Source organism: Sebastes fasciatus, chromosome 8 (assembly GCF_043250625.1).
Source record: "Sebastes fasciatus isolate fSebFas1 chromosome 8, fSebFas1.pri, whole genome shotgun sequence".
Lineage (NCBI taxonomy): Eukaryota > Metazoa > Chordata > Actinopteri > Perciformes > Sebastidae > Sebastes > Sebastes fasciatus.
In genome coordinates this window covers 15,977,248-15,996,346 of record NC_133802.1, presented here as the reverse complement: position 1 = coordinate 15,996,346, position 19,099 = coordinate 15,977,248, and the positions used below count along the sequence as shown (strand labels likewise).

General features: G+C 41.5%; 1 protein-coding gene across 2 annotated transcripts in view; it reads right to left on the bottom strand.

Annotated features, from left to right (window-relative positions):
• LOC141772623 (cadherin-4-like) overlaps positions 1 to 16,104 on the bottom strand; it is a 275,458-nt gene extending 259,354 nt beyond the window's left edge. The window contains exons 1-2 of one of the 2 annotated variants that reach the window (XM_074643816.1): positions 15,617 to 16,104; positions 14,302 to 14,413 (exon numbers count right to left, since the gene is read on the bottom strand). In XM_074643816.1, the coding sequence (XP_074499917.1) occupies positions 14,302 to 14,413; positions 15,617 to 15,673 (169 nt within the window). In that variant the 5' untranslated portion in view covers positions 15,674 to 16,104. The remainder of the gene's footprint in view (positions 1 to 14,301; positions 14,414 to 15,616) is intronic. The other variant, XM_074643814.1, reaches the window with a different exon arrangement.
• Positions 16,105 to 19,099: the final 2,995 nt, after the last annotated feature.

Here is a 19,099-nt window from a genome sequence, read left to right as displayed (position 1 = left end):
CTTCACCAACCCCGGCACCTCCGATTTTACACACTTGTGCGCTGCTTGCTCACACAAACAAGACATATGCGCGCACACACTGTGATGCGTAAAGAAAATGAACACATCCCTGATTTCCAAACCTATTTTCTTAAAAACACAACGGGAACTGTCAAATTGCTTTTTCGCTAAACTTTGTGATTTACCAAACTATGAATAACTTGTGCATAAATTAAGTGAGGGGGATAATGAGAAATGCCACGCTTGTGTGATGAGAGGAAATGAAACGCAGCAGTGGCCAATCAACTCGTTGAAGATTAGAAATAGAAACAACAACCTCACCTGACATAAAGAAACACGTTGAGGATGAAAAACCTGACTGGAGAGTCAATAAGCTTTCATAAGTTTGGTGTCTGACCATCTGTAAATGACGGGGCAGGAGTTTCTGTGTGGACGGGGGGAGAGCCACCATAAGATGCACTGTCTTCTTAGCCGTTCCTCCTAGCTGGGGGGTATTTCTGTTCCTCTGTTCTCTCCGTAGCTTTGAAGCTCTCATGCCTCTGATCTGTCATCTATTTCTTGCCTCCCATGCTGTCCAGCGTGCGTCTGCTCATGAGCAGGACAATGTGACAGCACTGCAGCCAACTCACAGTGGGAAAGGTGGCCGGGCCTGTCTTTTGGAACAGCCAGACTATGCTAATGCAAATCCATTAAAAGATCTTGGTTCTGATGCATCGGTTAAATATTAGCTGGCTGCTGTGTGATTCTTGTCATTTTGTCCAGATTAGCTACAGCCATCTAAAACGTATGCATTTATAAACAACAGAAATCAAATGTTTCACAACGGGGTGTGCTTTCTTTTTTCTCTTTTTAACACCGTGCCTTTTCATTTACCACTGGGCTCTGCAAACAGGCTGCCAACTACTTTATCATGTGGAAGGCTTTCGGCCACAAGCTGAAGGATCAACACTGCTGAGAGTTCAGTGGATCCAGACTTTGTTAGGTGGTGTTGCTTGGTCAACAGCGAAGACACCCAGGCAATACAAACAATAATCTCTTTTTTTGTCCCCGTCTCTGTCTCCTAATTCTTTCTCCCCCGCAGCCCGGGGGTGTCTGCCTGGGAGGCACGTCAGCGTGTATCTCCCTACGGTCTGTCTCTCTGCCACCGTGGCAAATCAATTCTTAATAAACCATCTGAAGGCTTCCTCTGCTATACCTTTCATTTCCCCTCCTCAAAGCTGCAGGGCAAATTAGCCTGCCAAGAGGATGAGAGGGAGCAAGCGGCAGAAGAAAGCAAGAGAGAGAGAGAGAGAGAGAGAGAGAGAGAGGGGGATGAAAAAAAACGACCCAACACCTACAATTAAATTAACAAATCACTGTTCTTAATTAATCGGGGAATTACAAGCAGAACTGTGGGTTTGAGACGTGACTGACATGGCTAGCGCTCCTTGCATCTGCTTTTGTTGGTGCTGCCGGGGTGGGGAAGCCGAGGGGAGGTAAAGGAGGAGAGGAAAGGCAGATGAAAGCTTAATAAAAACTCTCCGCAGAGCCCCCCGAGCAGAATAGCGAGGCTGTTACTTCTACTCCTCCTCCCCTCCTTTCTTTGGTTTCCTCTTCCTCCCACTCTCTCATATCCTCGTCATTCCTCCCTTGCTTAGTTTCTCTCCCCTACCACCCCGACTATCTCTATCCCTCGCACATTACCCCCCTGCTGCCTCCCGTCTCCCTCTCTACCTTTCGCTGGGTCTGAAACCTATGTTTGCTAATGAGGTGGGATTGACAGCTGGATTACACCATCGCTTTGTAATCCTTTTATTCCTCTGTTTAGGATAATCACCCCCCCCCCCCCCAGACCAGGGCCTTGCCTCGTGCCTCTAGGGACAGTCAACAATGTATGTGTCTGCTTGTGTGCATGTATAAAAAGCCTATGCATGCATGTGCAGTATTTAATTGTGTCTGACTAACCTCTTCCAAAAGCCCAGTTCATAGGAGGGCAATAAAACATTCATTATCTCCACTCTGCACTGAGGCCAACAATATGCCAATCATCATGCACGACCTCCAACACTCTGCTGCATAGTTCATAAACCGTCGAATGGTATAGAGTGAACTACGGCTGCATGAGGCTGTCTGAAACGCAATGAATACGAAAAATCAGGTAACACTTAATTTTACAGGTCCGCAAATTTCATGGTAATTAGGTGATAATTAGCAAGAAACCTATTTGAAATTTCTTTGGAATTACTGCCAAATTACCCCAATATTTACCTAAATTTATCCCAAATTACCCTATTATAAACATTATTTAATGATTATATGCTAAAATAGAATATAATCGTTAAAATAGGGCCCTTAGGCTTGAGAAGCGTCAGTGCGCTGCTCTTCATCGGAGGTGGAAAACCCAAACTAATAGAAGACACTTCTGATCAGGAACAAATCTCACCATTGTGTGACTTATTGTCTACACAGATGTAACCTGGTAGCTGATGTAATGATTCAGGAAGTTTTTTAAGAAATTTCAAATAAGTTATTTGCTTATTATTATCTATTTACCATCAGACATGAAAATAAAGCATATTAATTAACTTTGTATTCTTTTCCTGGAAATGTATTACATAAATTACCAGCTATTTGGAAATACCAGAATATAATGATTACATAATGTTTATAATAAAGTAATTTGCGATACATTTTTAGGTATATATTTGTTGTAATTTGGCAGTAATTCCAAAGAAATTTCAAATAGGTTACTTTCTAATCATCACCTAATTACCATGAAATTTGTGGACCTGTAAAATTAAGTGTTACCAAAAATCATCATATTCAGGGATGGTAAATCCATTATTAAATGGGCTCCTGGGCTAAAGATTGTAGTATTTATTATCACGTTGCAGCCTCTCCCTGCTCTGTGTCAGAGCTCTCCACACACATAAACACACAGCGAAGTCAGCAAAACAGCTGATCTGAGAGGCCACGGTGGAGACAGTGAAATAAAATTGACGACAACTACGCTCGTTACTGTGAGTACGTAAGTGCAATAAAACTTTGCAAGTGTAAAGCCAAGATACGTTCATTCACCTCATCATTACACCTGTTCAACAAGCATAAATATGATGAAACTGTTAAACGTGTAGGATTTTTCAATCTGCTCTGTCTGCTGTCTCTCATCCAACGGAAGGCGTGAAGCGGTGATGCACTGTTATTGACAAGGGTGCAGACTAGGGAGCCTCCGTGTTATTAATTTATTATCTTCATAAAGTAAAGGAGCAACGTAACCCTCAGCTACACACGCTAAAACAAAAGCTGGCAGTAGTCTAACTGTTTAGGTTAGTTTGCTATGTATCTTACTTGTAAACTTATCTGCTGTCTCCTACCACCAGCGCTACCTGCAGTGGTTCACATCAGCAGAGGGAGGAGGAATGACTGATGCTGACTGATGTCCGTGTCCTTCAGTCTTTATAAGCTTCACTCAGTATTTTCACGTCAGGAATATGATTTATCTTATTGACATTTTACATTTGTTTCCAGTGATATATTGAGTTTATAGTGACTTTGCTGTTGTAAACATTACTGTTGCTGCTCTAGAAACAACATTTAGCCTTGTTATATTTAAAACATATGTATAGCTAATATGCACACTTCATTGTTTGTTTATTTATGTCATATCGTCATCGAAATATTGAACAATGTTATCGCACATCGCGGATTTTCCTCATATCGTGCAGGCCTAGAGTGAACCCATCTTCTGTCCATCCAAGTCCAAGCTTAGATTAGAGAAAGTATCCCTGCTGGCCAACCTGTCTGAAGCTCCTCATCCCTTCCTACCCTAGAGATGAGCAAACACTGTCTTCTCTTCAGAGTGTGGCTGCTCCTCTAGCCCTTCTCCTCCTCCTCCTCCTCCTCCTCCTCCTCCTCCTCCTCCTTTCCTTCCCCCCCCACTCCCTCACAGGAGCCCGTTCCCTCGGCGGCCACAGGATTCACTTTGTTTTTGATCATTCTCAGATTCAGAGCTAGACAACTTATCTGCTTCTCTACATTCTCCCAGGGCCAGAGGAGGAAAGCGGGGCCTTTTATTACCCTCGCTCTCTGCCTCTTCCTCTGATGTGCTGAAAAAGACAATAGACCGATAGGGAGAGGGAGAAGAAAGGAATTCTGGCCAGTGTGCTTTTTAAAAGTGTGTTGGTCCCGAGGCTTGAAGCGGCTGCCTCTCTAGCCTACATTTAATCATGGAGTTTGACCAATAGTAGTAATACAAGGCCTTTTGTAGCCTTACAGACAGAGAAATGCTGCAGTGTCACATACCAATCTTTAACATTGAGCCCTGGCTCAGAGTTGTATAGAATATCAGTAAAAGTATAATTACAGTTCTCCATACAGTAGCAGTCGCCCTCTATTGCAGAGAATGAAGCCTTGATATTGAAATGAACTAGTTATGTTGTGAATATTCTGCATGCCTCTGATTCTCCAGGTTCTTTAGAAGAAGCGAGCCTTACAAACAAACAGCGAGGCTAGTAGCTGAATTCAACAACAAATTACTGTTTACACTATGTAAAAATCAAATTCCTGCTAATCACGTTGGACTTTTTGCAGCACAGAACTATGTTTGAAATGATAACACTGCGGTGAGCACTGCAGTAGAGATCCAAAAGCAGACTCAATACAGCACTGTGGATTGCATTGTAGCCATATGGTCATCTTCAATTTATAAGTGAATGTAGTCATTGCTCAATGCAAATGTTAACTGAGTAATTGAGTATGTGGAACTCATTCACACTCCATGACAACCAAACAAAACGCTCTGAAGAAGGCTCCGTGTCGACACGTACACGTATGTCTATTGTGATGTGAGCCAATTAAACAGGTGAAATGCTCGTATTTTGTCCTCCTTGATTTTGAAATCTGGGATGTGCTACTCTATCACATTTTTTATACTCCATGACAACCTTTGCTACAGCTACGATGAAGACAATTTTCCATTAACCATAAAAACACAACAACAAACTATAATTTGGCCCATCACTTACACTTTGACGTCATGCATCATGAGACCATTATGTACAAACAGCAACAGTGATTTTACGAGATAAAGTTTAGTTTAGAAATGACCGTTTCACTGTCTTTTCTTGAAAATGCAGATACGTACAGTATAATTCTACAACATCAGCCTTTACTTTAAAGCTTCAGTAGGCAGAATATCTTTGGCATCATTGGAAAAAAAATCCATAATAACCTTTCAGCATATTGTAATTCACGTGTTCTGAGAGATAACTAGACTTCTGCACCTCATCATGGCTCTGTTTTCAGGCTTTAAAAAATCTCGTGACGGAGGACTTTGACCAATCACAGGTCATTTCAGAGAGAGCATTCCTATTGGCTGTTCATTCACGGCTGCCGGGTCACAAACTTTCTCATTTTACAGCTAAACAGTACACTACAAGATGTTTCTGAAAATATTTTATGCAACAAATAGGCATTACAGTAACAGAATATTGATTCATATTTAATCAGCGCTGCCTAGTTTGACAGTTTGATCTGAGTTTGCGAGTGATGGACAGCTGATGCTGCTTTTGTGCTAATCCTATACGTCCGTGAAAATATATGGCTGCCCACATGCTTCGACACATATACTCACACATAGAGGCCTTTTAATTATTCAATATTTATCAGTATTTTTTAGAGTTGAGCATACATCAGCACTCTGCTACAGTATATGCACTCTGATCTTCTGAACAGCTGCTCATTTCTCCGCGGCCATGATACTTCAATCAACACAGTGGTGGATAAATAAATGACACTTTTTGAAATGACTAGTCAATTATAATTAGTCAACCAAAAGAAGAGAAGATTTTTTTTGAGTCGCATACCAAGCAAAATATTCACTCGTTCAAGCTTCTGAAATCCTAACATTTTCTCATCATTCAAATTGTAAAGTAAGAATGTATATATCAAATTGACCGTTAGTGTTAGTTGCGGCTCTAAATCAATGAGGTCTAGTGAATCATGGAGCAATTATTTTGAAGGTCTCCAACTCTGCAAAAAATGTCCTTGTGCAGCAATTCAACCACAACCTCAAAGGAGTGCTTAACTAGCCAGCTAACTCTGCACCAAACTACAGAGAGATAGAAGGATCCCCCGTTTGGGGAAATCAATAATAATCCGTCAAAAAAGAGCCAACATCTATCTTGACACGAATCATCAGACACTGCTAGCAAAGATCAGAGCTCCTCTGGAAGCGCCTTTGTTAGCCCCTTATTAGCTTTTAGCCTGTTGAATAGCGTAGGTCCAGACACCACGGGACTAGTCATTGTCTTCTGATTAATTAACATTACTGGCACTCTGTTTGCCAACCCCCAACCCCTCTATCCTTTTCTCCCTCCGTCCCCCGTGTTCCCGCACGGCTTCCTTGTTCAGAGGCGATGACTCGACTGTGTGCTGAACTTAAGAACTTAATGGGGAACATTCACAGGGAGTTCAGGACACAATTAGTGATTACCAGACAGCCGTGTCTTCTGAGGGATTCCATCCTTCGTTTCATCCTCCCTTTAACAAAGACGAGGGATCTCCAAGCAAAAGGAATAGCATATGAGGCTGTAATGCTCTTGGATTTGTCCTGCCCACATTCTCAGAGAGATCATAGACTGCTGCTGGTTGATTAGAAAAAGTGTGAGAAATAGACAGAAGTCTCTCTTTAATTAACAATAATGATCCGGCGTCAGTTTGGAGGGGAACTATAGGCAGGGAGGAGAGATAATTGAGGGCTGGGTTAGAGGTGAGAACGCTGAACCATTTTTAATATTCCTTCTTTTTATACCACAGTTTATGAGGAGTTTTCATAACAATGGCTGTAAATGAGCTTTTAGTTCGCTTCTCTTTAATTGTGTTTTGTAACAAGAAACTGGAGTTTTTCTGAAGAGGAGGAGGAGAAGAGGAAAATTTGCAAACGGAGCTCATGCATTTTTAATTTCGCTCAGTGCTTAAATAGTAATAGAAACTGAAAGTTGAAATAATCTTCAACTGCAGAATGGTGTCACCCGTGTCTCTGCCACCAGTCTTCATCACAGCACAGCAACAAAATAAAAAGTGATGGAGTGGCGACAGCTGAATCAAACCCTTTATTGGTTGCCTTCGCAGTGGCGTCATTTCTAACGTAATCAATTAGGCTTGAATTAAAACACTGCCATATAGACAAACGGAGGCAGTGGGGGGAGTGAGTGGGCAGGAAGAGGACAACCCAACGTTTGGGCCCAGGCCAAAGCTATTCTGGAGTAGTGGGCGGCCTGGGAGGGGAAATTTAGATCCCATTTGTTTTAGAGTGCCATAATGGGTTTTTGTGCTTCTTTGTGTATGTGTTTGCATGAATGTGCAATAGCAGTGAGCAGCGCAAAATATATGATAATGTGCTTGCTGCTTTAGGGTCCACAGCCTTATCTTAGACTTCCTCTTCCACCCTGTTGCGAGGAAAGTGTCTCTCTCCCATCCACTACACCCTCTATTTCACCCTCCCTCTGACACTAGCCTAGCTGAAGGACATGGTCAGTGCGACTCTCGAGCAAAAGAGAAAACAGCCTTGTAGGCTTATCGTTATCCTGCTAGTGTAATCCCTGTCCACCGCATCACCGGCAAAAGAGCGGCCCTGGGAGCGCCTCGCATTGCTCTTGCTCCTGGTGACAAACTATTTTACCAAAGACAGCAGGGACACCTTAGAGCAGCCGCTGTGGAGTCTTAATCTGACACCACCAACGAAAAAAACAAAACTCCTAACCGCAGACAAAATGTGCATACGTGTATGAGAGAGAGAGGGAGTAGAGAGCTAGTAGTGTCCCCTTGTCGTCTCACAGCCCATGCAGACCATCTGTGCATTAAAGAGCTTGAGTCCAAGCAAAGTATTTAAATGCGTTTAATGTCTTCAGGAGGGCCATAACCTTGGTCCTGTAGGACCCCAGAAGGCCCATCATTCCAAGGCAGGAGGTCTCTTAATGGACCAAGCAGATGACAAGGATGCAGAGTTCACACACGTTCACACACGTTCACACACACACACACACACACACACACACAGACACCGCAGAGTAACTCAATCTGCAGGAAGTCTCCCTCATTTGTTCATCCACTCTCCTCTTCCCTCCCTCCCTGTCTCCTTTGTCCCTCCACTCAAAACAAAAGGGAGAAAGATGTCAAAAATCTCATTAAAAAATAATGCCCTCCACCTGCTTGCTTTCTTTTTCTCATTCTCTCCTGCTTGCCTTTCTAATGACCAGCTTGGAAAAAACCTGGCAAATACCCGCCATGCACAGAGCGCCGGACAACTACCTCAGTGTGCGCATTCGACCACAAAACGCATACCAAGCACACGAAAGCACACACAGCATGGGTTCCCAAGCCTCACAATATTAATCAAAAGGAACTCCTGCAGGTGTAACACTTGACCCCTCCCTCCCCCCCCCCTTGCTTATCTCATAAACCACTCAAGTCTAGACCTTAACAGGGTAAGAAATGCTCAACCATGCCACTAAATCATCTATATGAGCCTCTCTGGAAAATCCAAACACAATTCTGGAAAACTATTGGACACATACATCAGGCCTGAGGTTCCCCGTTAAGTAAATATGTGTCAACTCGCTTCTTTTCTAACAGCTCCCTGCGGTCAGATTAGCCTTTGGCCTGTAGCGCATAAAGCCAGCACCTCAGTATGTCTGCGGCGTCTTCACCGCTTTATAAGACATCCAACAAATGTCAGCCTCACGCGTCTCCGTAATTAATAACCAACGGAAAACGGATGTGTCTGCGCCCGTCTCCGTGACTGAATATCCTCACAAAAATTAGCCATAAAGCGTGTAATAGTTCAAACAGATGGCGGAGAGAGAGAGAGAGAATAAGGATTTGTGTTGTTATTTTGCATTGTAGCAGGAGATTAGATGGTTATATGGGGAGGAAGGGGAGGAGGGGGTTGCAGAAGGAAAACATGAATGATTCAGAACAACGAAGAGAAAGAATCATAGAGAGATAGGACTTGGCAAAAGATTAGAATAAAGTAAGACACCAAGATCTGAAACTACTAATGAGAGGAAACAATGAGAGTGATTTAGGCAGAAACAGGAAAAAAAACAAAAGGAGGCTATACTCCAACAATGTCTAATCTCCATGAGGACGCCTGTCTGCTATCGACCCAGATAACACTGCGGGCTGGGTATCATGAGAGTTGGGGCAAAAGGTAAACAGCGAATCAAAACAATCTAATTCTGTTTGAGGGTGAAGGGAAAGAGAAAATTGATGTATTGTCCGTGGAGCGTGTGAAAAGAAATGGCATCTTTTATTCAGCCATCCTATGAGTCACTCCTTCGAAGTGGACTTCTGTCCCCCACATCACCGGCACTCTGAACCACTGAAGAGTGTGTGTCAGCTCGGAGGGGAAGGTCATTTTACTCTAATTCTTGGTGTATTATTAACATCTAAGGCACAGCATGCATCCTGTAAGGTTATTTGTGATATTGAGCCTATGGAAATAGTGCATCAAACTGGAGGTGAAATTGAGACTTACTGTATTCTGCGCTTCAAGTTGCAAAATGATGTTCAGAATACAAAGCACAACGCAAAGTAAGCCTGGCTAGTGGATTTTGAAAAATCAACTAAAGCCTCACAGGAAAGCTTCACCAACCAAAGGCAAGTGAAACTCATCACCCGGGGCCTTCTGGGTGCCCGCTGGAAGAGATTTTTGGAAATATCATCCTGGAGAAAATTACAGCTCTGAACAATTTGTTTTATTCAGAATGCAAAGCTCTCTCAATCATTTCTTCTGGTTTCTGGTTATCCCCCTAGTGGGCAACGGCCAAGCTGTGAATATGATAGAAACAAGGTGGCACTGTAGGGAGAGAGAAGGGATCTGGGTCAGAGAGGCAAAGCACAGATTTAAATGCCATCAGCTGCAATGTGAAGCTCTACTGAATGGCAGCGTATAAAGACACTGTACTAGACATCGAGTGTGTGAGTGTGTGAGTGTGTGAGTGTGTACGTAAGAGGGTGAGAGAGAGTGTGTGTATGTAAGGATGAGAGCGACAGAGTGCTTACAGTGCATCAGAAAATGTATTTATGAGTACAATAGCAATCCTGAGGCTGGCCAGGAGGGTTAAGGACAGATATGGTCACCTTAATGCAGACATTCAGGCCATTCATTCGGGCTGATGAGCTACTGGAGGGGATCAAATTTTCAAAACGAAGCCAAGCATCAGTGGAGTTTCTAGAAACAAAGTGATGACTGCAGAGAAAAATCTCCAATTCCCTCTGAGAAGCTGCACTGTGGACGTCAGCATTGTTATAGCTCAGGTACAGACATGTCCAGAAGGATACACACATAGAATTCACCAATGAATCTCTCTCTCTCACACACACACACACACACACACACACACACACACACACACACACACACACACACACAAACACACACACATACGCTGAGACAAACACAACCACAGTAGAAGTGAGGAGGCTGCCCAAAACCACCAGTAACCCAAACAAAGTCCAAGGTCAGCAGAGTGGGCTCACTGAGCTGAAACCACCGTCCCTGGCTTTCATTACCAGGAACAGAATCAGCAGAGGGATGCAGGGACACATGGGATGAGGTTACGTTAGCTGGCTCTGTTTATCTGAGCGAGTTTGGCCGGGGCCCAACTCCTACTCACTCGTCTGTGGGATACAAAACACTCCAAACATCATGGCAGCATCTATTGTTGATTCAAATATCAAACTTTCAAATTATCTTAACAACCAACTGTGCTTTTCGACACCGCTGAAACAGACTCTGACTGAGTACCTAACATTGTTATACAGATTTTACAGCAGCAGAAACTGTTTTTTTTTTTAGTTTGCGAGTGTGTGTCAGTCATTCAGGGTGTAACATTAACCAGGCCTGGCGGAGCGCTACCTCTAATGGTGCCGAGAGTGGTAAAGAAACAGTCATAGCTCTAATGGAAACCAGGCATAAAAGAGAGCAAAAGTCTTCAGAATTGAATGCGTCATACATACAGTACATGTACGTATGCACACACACACACACACACAACAAAAATTAGATCTCTCACTCTTTAAAATCCATTATCTCACCTCTTAAACCCCTACTGTTTCTCTGCTGTTCATATAAAGGCAGAAATCAATTTGCTGCCATTATGTGAACTATAATTACCGCCTCGCGGTTGTATGCCTCCGCAAACCAGTCAAGTCTCAATTTATATCCATGTCCAACACATTCTCATCCCAACTCGTCACATACCGACTTGCCGTCACTTTATTTTTGCCATCAAAACCACTATAGTTACCCTTGTCGTCACTTTAGGATTAGGCAACAAAACTACTATAGATTTAGGTTTAGGAAAGAACTACATGGTTGGGCTTAAAATTACTACATTTGTACAGTGAAAATAATGAAAACACAAAAGGCGATCTCCTGTATGAGAGCCTTGTGTTTGTAACGCCCTGGGAATGAGAACAGGCTGCCATGTCTGTCCAAAATGTTATCAGTTCATCATTTCATACTATCAGACATTTGTGTGAAATTGTCATAATAAGAATATGGATTCTTGGGTTATGGCCAAAGACGTGGTTTGTGAGGTCACAGTGACCTTTGACCACCAGAATTTAATCTAGTTTGTGCCAAATTTGAAGAAATTCCCTCCAGGCTTTCATGAGATATTGCGTTCACGAGAATGGGACGGATGGACGGACAACCCCAAACATAATGCCTCCAGCCAACGGCTCATAAAAGCAAAATAAAAACGCCCTCTGATCCAAATTCATCAGTAACTGTAAGATATGCAAGTCATATCTTACAGCACAGTCGTTAACTTTGGCAACTGGGTTTTCCAGACAAATAGAGCGTGAATCAATACACTCAGCAGGAACAATGCAGAGCGTAGAATTTACACTCAGAAATGTTTATAAGAAACACCGTGTTGTTTATCAATGAAAACTCAGACGGCAGAAAAAAAACAGAATTTTAAGGAGGGGAACAAAATGAGCATCACTGCTGATTAAAAGAAAATGAATCAAAAAGAAAGTTCTGGAAAGCTGAAAATGACTCATGGAGATGGCTGAGAATGACAATGACTAACAAATTGAGATGCTGAAGAAATGATGAAAAAGTGAAGAGCTGTTTTTGTTAAACAAAGATGCAATATCAGAACTAAATTAATTTCATACACTCAACATTTTTTTAAAGTACCATTTCAGATATATTATCCATTATTTATTTAGCCTTGGTTTTATTCTCAGCTCTGGGCTTTGTCGTCATATTTGCTGTCATGGTTTCAATGACTACGCTAGTCTTTTCAATTTTATGCAATTTGGTAGTTCAGAGTGACTCAAAATGATCAAATGTGAGATGTAACGCCCTCCTCCTCCCTGCCGACCTCCTGTCTAGACCCACACATCCTCCCCATCATGGCCAAGGTCCTAGTTCTGTCCTTCCCATTATTCCCCAGTGGCTAACATGAATATATATATATATATATATATGTTTGTGTGTGTATGTGTGTGTGTGTGCGTGTGTGCGTGCGTGGGTGTGTGCATGAGTGGGTGTCATTACTCCTGCCCCCATCTGACGGTTTTGGGTTAAACAATGTTATTATTAAAGCCTTTTCCAGAGTAGCTTCCTGCCTCCCTCCAGTGACACCCTTACCAACTATAAATCAACTGCCTGAGCCCTGTAAATCACATACAGTGTGTGTGTGGGTGTGTGTGTGTGTGTGTGTGTGTGGGTGTGTGTGTCTGGCCACTGCAGCTGTGCTCTCAGACGCACATGAAGATGACATTGCAGCTGTGAGTGTGTGACGGCCCGAGATGAGCACCTGTTACTTTAGCAAGGTCCTTCCAAACAACACGGGAAAAATAAATGATGAATGTTAAATGAAAGCATATGCTCTGAATGTGATTAAAAGGAGAACTGTAAATGAATTACAAGTCGGTATGTTTTATGAGTGGAGAGACTATCGTGGTTTATTTGCTCTCGGCAATGTTTGGAGCTGACTTTTTGTGTGGCTTATGTTAGAAAAATTGTGGCAGTAAAAATCCCACTAAAACATCTTTTGTTAGTGGTAAATTGAATTCCTAATACCGAAAACAACCCCGTTAGACCTCTGAAGATTAGTTTATGTCTGAGCGGAGACACAGAGACAATTTCATCTCTCTCTGAGACCAAACCAGATAAATAATGCTCTCTGAAATCCTCGGCTCCTGTGCAGCAGTGATGGCTCATTCTGTGATTGTTTGTGATTGTGTTGACACCCCCTGCTGGGCTGAAGACATCACTACCACACGGAGAGCAAGCTCACCACCAGCGACAAACGTCCCATATCCAATCCCACATCCAAGCAGGCCACAACACACTGAAGTTAATGAAACACTAAAAGCCCTTCTTCCAGACGTATATCACTCCAGCAAACACAAATATAGACACAAGAGAGACAGCAAACCCAAAAATAATATACTGAACCCTATCGCAGTGTATATCCGTAGTCTGACGCGCCTATGTGCACACTCAAGAGAGAGAGTCTAGACAGCTGTATCCCCGCCAGGTCCCTCACTGCTAAGGAGAGTGAGAAATATATATTGTGCAGCTGCCGAAGACACTGTCGACCCACAAAAGAGCTATTGTGCGCCCACAGCAAAACAATACAGCTTAGCTGAGCTATGAGGAAAAAAACCATTGGGATCAATAGAGAATTGCAATTAGCCCACATTGGCAGGAGCAGTGCCAGATTAGACACAGGATGTCGATTCCATTTCCTGCACTATCGGGCCCTCAAACTTGGTTGGCTCACTGTGTAATTGGAACAACACGCATACAACTGTGGTAAGACGTAGTGTGAAGGTGACAGTGCATAAGATTAGTGATGAAGATGCTGATGATAATGCCGAAGAGGTGGAGCAATGTCGAAAAATAAATTCTAGCATGTAACATGCAAGCATTTTAGAGGAGCTTAATTTATAGCATGTATTGCAGCCACGTGCTTAAACAATTTGAAAACGTGTGTGGTGCTTTTGTCTGAATCACCACATTTCAACAGCATACCGATGTACTGCTCCCGATCAGGCCATTTCTGTAATTCACAGATGCAGTTGTTTACAATATTTGATGTCATCCTCAGCTTCAAACACAAAGTTTTTGATCAATTTTCCAGATGCATAAATGCCACTTCCACAATTTGAAAACGACACGGCCTGGCATTGAAAAGAAAACACATCACCACTCCACGTCTTTCCTTTCACTGGCCTTAATGCAGCGAGGGTATCTCTTCTACTCACTCACTCGCCAAATTAAAAAGGTCTTACCTTTGCGTATGCCCTGGCCTTGCAGTACATCCCTTGAAATCAGCACAGAGTAGAAGCTTTGTGAGAAGCCAGGTCGGCAGGGACCTTTGGATACATGCTCACCATTATTCCTCTGGAAGGGAAGAGGATACAAAACAAGACATCGATAAACATGGATTTCCATTGATTTCTTGCTTCTTTTTTGGCCCTGAGCCTGGGAGAAAGGCAGTGTATCGTACAGCGGTTAGCGGAAATATATATTCAACAAGTTTACCAACTACATGCTGGGCAGGCACACGGCTGATTAAATATGTCAGATAATATCTGATAAAATGGTCTGCGTGTAACTTGCTCCATAAAGAAATCAGCCATGATGAAAAGAGGACTTTTTTTTTTAAGAATTGTATAGGGTTAAGTGAGACACACACACACAAAAAGAAAACAGCATGAATGCAGCAGAATTGTCTCATCCTGTGGGTCAGAAAGGTCCAGAGAAATAAAGAGGAAGCGAGGTGTGTGTGTTTGTACACTATACTCAAATGGTCTGCAGAAAACTTTGCACCCAACATTTAGTAGCTCACTGCTGGTTAAATGAAATGATCTGACCCACTACAACCACCACACAGATGAATGTGTGTGTGTGCACAAACCACGCACCAGTGCCAAGTGGCATGGCTGGAGTCTGAATGAAGAGGAGGCACTTGCTCCTCTCCTCTCTTGGGAAAGAGTAAAACATCTTTGTGTAATTTTTCCTAAATTGACATGGCATGAGAGTATAGCATGGCTTCTTTAAGTCACAAAAGCTGCAGAGAGAGAAAGATGTAGCAGAGCTGGCGTGGCAGATCCGTTAGAGGAGTATAGCCCACCAGGCGCCCACTTAATTCAGCTTGTATTGATTAAATGACGAGGAGAGGTTGAAAAGCACCTTTTCAACTTGAAAGGTGAACTTTTGGAAAGAAGCCTTATAAGAGGAAGGTTCTGCTAAAAAATAAATAAAGATGGCTTTATTAGTTTGATAGAATAAAAAAAAAGGGATCATCATGCACTGTCATTTTAACTTGTGTAGGATTGTATTAAAAAAAAATGTGACGAGGATCAGGGCAGGACAGTAGCCTATACTGGAATGTTACTTTTCATCTTTATATTTAAATTCATCAGGGAAACAATCAGCAGTACTTGTAGGGAAATAAGAACCAGAGCTGCGCTGCTGCAGCATCACCAACACCACACTGGACTCCATCCGACTTTTACCCAAAGCTTATTGCACCTTGAGACTGCTGCACTCTCACAACTTCACAAGCTGTACTAAAATAAAAACAGAATAGAAATCTCTCACCCAGAATGTGTCAAGAAGAAGAGCTGCTGTCAGGACCAGAGCGAAGTCAGATCTCATCGTGGCGAGCAGGCGAGATCAGGTCTGCCTGGACGAGGAAGAACCACACAGAGAGAGAGGGTAGATGATCGTAATGATTCTCCAGTAATAGTGTTAATTCCTCCTCCTTCTTCTTCTTTGCTCACACACTGTTCCGTTACGTCCTCTCCTCTCCTCTCCGTTGTGAGTGTTGCTGCAGCTCTGCCCCTGACTTTCCCCCGGTTGGCTCTCTCTCTCATCTGCAGGTAAAGCGCTCCGCTCAGCACCGAGGCGCAGCCAGCGTCACTCTCTCTCTCTCTCTCTCTCTCTCGCTCTCTCTTTCTCTCCAACCAAACCCTCCTATCCTCTACGATCCGATCACCCGGTGCAGGGAGAACTACTCCACACACACGCACTTAAAGAAACATTCGTTGGATCAAACACCGCTGCTGACGTCTTTTTCGAGGTCCCCGGTATTTTTTTAATCCCTCTCCTGTGGCGACCTAAAAAGGGCTGCGCAGATTTATGGTTGCAAATGAAAGAGTCGGTATCCAAGTGTATGGAGAAGTCATTTAACCATTAGCTGTGAAAGTTCCAACGCTGCTTTGCAAGCTTCAACATGTGATATGTGCATTATTATTAGATGTGGACGGTTAACTAATCGGGCAGATGTGCGCAGAATTCAGAAAATTAATAGGCTGGTCTGCTTTCAATTATTCTCATTTAAGCGTCCATCAAGATTCAGTTTGGACAAACTTTGCAAACACGGAGTAGATGCATGTGTCACGTGTGCAGTAGGTGTGTACCACATGACCTGCAGGTGATCAGCACAAATGGGGGGAAAAAATATGCTTTAATCCAACCCATCCCTCCAAACCCCTCCTCTATATGCTCCATCGCAATCAGTGGGACTATGATGGAGTATTGAGACTATGATGGAGTATTATAGGGCCACATTGAGGGGAAAAAACAATCTGAGGTTTCGAGAATAAAGTCATAATATTACAAGAATAAAGTCATAAGTTTACCACAACATTTTTTTGTAATATTATGAGAATAGAGTCATAATTTTACAAGAAAAATGTTGTATTATTATGAGAATAAAGTCATAGGTTTACAGCAAAAAAACAATTTTTTATATTATGAGAATAAAGTCATTACTTTACGAGAAAAAAAGTCGTAATATTATGAGAATAAAGTCATAATATTTCGAGAATAAGTCATAACTTTACGAGAAAAAAAAGTTGTAATATTATTAGAATAAAGTGATAGGTTTACGACATTTTTTTTTGGTAATATTATGACAATAAAGTCATAACTTAACGAGAAAAAAGTCGTAATATTATGAGAATAAAGTTATAATATTTCGAGAATAAAGTCATAACTTTACGAGAAAAAAAAGTTGTAATATTATGAGAATAAAGTCATAATATTATAAAGTAGTAATTCTACATGTTATTTTATTTTGGAAAATTCTTTTTATTCCTTTTCTTTTTTTTTCCAAACATAACATACCAAACATTACAAACCATAACACCGGTGCCATAATACAAAAAGAATTTGATCTTACATTTAATATTCAGGATGTACATACATAAATACACACATACACATCGCCTCCCACTCCCACACAGAGACAGGTCCAGCCTTCTTCCCACCCCTAGAGGTGAAGTTACAGAAAAAATAACATAAAAATAATTTTGAAAATAATTTAATTAGTTAAATAGAATTTAAAGTAAGGAGTACTACAGTAGTATAATTCATGGTGGTAATATAGAAACCTTAAATAAATTAATTAATTATTTAATTAAATAAATATAAAGAAAAACATTTTTATTTTAGAGGGGAAACAGAGCAGCATGGAGCATCTTGTGAAGTAAAACTTTAGTATAGGTTTCACAAATAACAAAATACTTAATCTGTCTATTTCCTCTCGCCCGTTGGTTGCTGGTAATGTGTTTTCCGAAAAGAAAAAAAATTTCCCCTCAAAATTTTAGGATTTAAAGTCTCGTATTATTATGCTTTTTTCTCATAATATTCCGACTTTTTTTTCTCGTAAAGTTTTGACTTTATTCTCGTAATATTCCGACTTTTTTCCTTGTAAAGTTATGACTTTATGCTTTTAATATTGCAACTTTTTTCCCGTAAAGTCATGGCTTTATTCTCGTAATATTACGACTTTTTTTCCTTGAAATAGTATGATTTATTTTCTCGTAATATTATGACTTTATTCCCCCCTCAATGTGGTCCTAATACTCCGTCATATGAGACCACTTACTTCTGTACTAAAAGCATCTCATCACACTGATGGGTTCTTCCCTGTATGATAACGCCATAAGTCTACACCATCACGATACTTGGGTGCCGATTCGATATGTATTGCGATTCAATATTACGATTTATTTAATTGAGATTTTTGTTAACACTTTTTAACACTAGACCATGGGGAAAAGTTGAATCATACACTTCTAGGGACTTTTACTTAGGAAAATGTCTAAATTAATACAGTAAAAATGTTTGATTCTCAGCATGTGTGTAGTCAGAATGAAGTCAAATATATCAGTCATTGTACAATAATGTTTCCTGTCCATGACAGAGTTAGCATGCAGCTTTAAGCATGATGTCTAGCTCTGCTTTTCCTGCAATGTGTGAAACCCAAAGTGTTTCCATACTTTACTGTATGTGTAGTGTTTACCACTTTGGATTTAAAATGTGAGGGTTCAAGTCGTATCCACACGGAGCCGCTGCCGTTTTCTACTTTTTCATTTCGGCTGGCTGCGGCCGGCTGCGGTTTGTTTTGGTTGACGGATACGGAACGGATAGGATGTCACATTACTCTGACTACAACAATAAAAGTAGTAACTCCCTTCTACCTCCGCATAGACTCAAAAGAAGCATATATATATCGGTTCTGGCGTTAAAAAAATTATTTCAAAATCATTAAAAAAAAACACTCCCAGTGATAAATACATCATGAACCATACTTTCAGTTGTTTTAATTTTCCCTCCAACCCAACATTTCTCGTAGATCCCTTTGCATGATGAAATAACATTAGTGTCAATCTGTGATGTGTGTAATAAGTGTACTTATTTGTTTTCTGTGATAAATATTCTGACATGAAGACTGCAGTAGCAACTGTCACAGTCTACACACTAAAACTAGGAATCTCTTTGACAAATGGTGTGTGTGTGAAATTGAAATGCTTTATACGAATACAGAAAGAAAGTGTTGACCTCCAGTCTGCTTTGGTGGGAGCTTTTGTATCTTTTCATAGGGCTTGTTATGTCATGAAGCATTGCTCAACAGCAGTTTTCTTTTTGTGGAGATGTGGTTAATACTGTAGTATTGGATTTTGATTATCGCACGGCACAGGCTCGCTTCGCTTGCACTTACTTGGATGAACTCACCGAATACATAGCCTACCTTTTTGCAACAAATCTAACACTGTCTCTGAAACTGAGACTATA